The 1083-nt window shown below is 52.3% G+C and overlaps 1 protein-coding gene across 1 annotated transcript; it reads left to right on the top strand.

Annotated features, from left to right (window-relative positions):
* Window positions 1–76: 76 nt before the first annotated feature.
* CABS01_17258 (uncharacterized protein) lies at window positions 77–631 on the top strand (the record flags this gene model as incomplete). Its single annotated transcript, XM_060550585.1, has 1 exon — window positions 77–631. The coding sequence occupies one exon, from the start codon at window positions 77–79 to the stop codon at window positions 629–631; it is 555 nt and encodes a 184-aa protein (XP_060393447.1).
* Between the last annotated feature and the right edge of the window lie 452 nt (window positions 632–1083).

Raw genomic sequence — 1083 nt, forward strand, 5'->3', positions numbered from 1 at the left:
CAAATACAATGATCCATGTCACGCACCTCGCTCGGCAACCCATCAGCACTCTGCCTCATTTCGATGGCAATCCGACATGGCGGCCAGACCTTTGAAGCGCCCTCGCCGATCAAACGGTCTGCCGCGCCTACCAAGCGACATAGACAACGCAGTCGCGGCCCTGGGCGGGAGAACCCACGCAACCGACCTCGCAAACAGCACCATACAGTCTCAGAAGGCGCCAGTCAGTAAGGAACAACGTCTCGAAGAACTTGTGAGAGACTCCGGCCGCCTCAGGCAAGAACTTGACTATTGGAAAAGTTTGGCTCTCACAGGAACCGCCTTCATTTCCGACGTCGAACAAGTTGTGGTACAGCTTCGAGATGTTTACAGTCGTTTCGAGAGCGTTATGAATGAAACAAACACTATGTCAGCGGAGGAGAGATTGGGCTCTGGCTATCTGTCCGAATCTCGACAGAGGGAAGACGTGGAGGTGCAGACTGGTGACGGTCCAGACTCGCCATTAGTAGAGGATAACCTTGACGTGCTCTTGACCCCCGTCAGGCGATGTCGAGAAGGCTATGACTTTGAGGCCGTCAAGCCAGAGTTGAAGCGGAAGCAGCCACCATACAATCCCGGAGGTTGGCTCTGATAGCAAGCACACATGGCCTGCACCGGGATTCGCCGGGTCCATTTTCATCCTGTGATGTCATAAAGAGGAATAGAGAATTCATGCCCATGCATACAACTGTACATACCACCACTGTCATTCACGTGAATCATCTCTGTCGTCAAGAGTTGTAAGGGTGCTACGCTGCTGTTGGGCATGGCTCAAGCCCTTCAACGTCGCCGTTTGGAGGCGTCGTAAGCGATCCGTCTCCAATAACGTCTGGTCTTCAACGCCTGAATGGTGTTTTGAACCTCTTTCCCGTGACTCGCTTCCATCTCTGACAAGCCATGCAAACATATCTCGTTATTATTGGAAATCAAGCCTCTTCAATCCTGAATCGTCACCAACCTACCAGAAGAGATACTTCACCGATGAGCCAAAAATGCCCTTCTTGACCAGTGCGCGCGATCAACACCATCATTACTGATTGCCGG

This window comes from Colletotrichum abscissum (assembly GCF_030869225.1).
Source record: "Colletotrichum abscissum strain IMI 504890 chromosome Unknown Scaffold_528.1, whole genome shotgun sequence".
Lineage (NCBI taxonomy): Eukaryota > Fungi > Ascomycota > Sordariomycetes > Glomerellales > Glomerellaceae > Colletotrichum > Colletotrichum abscissum.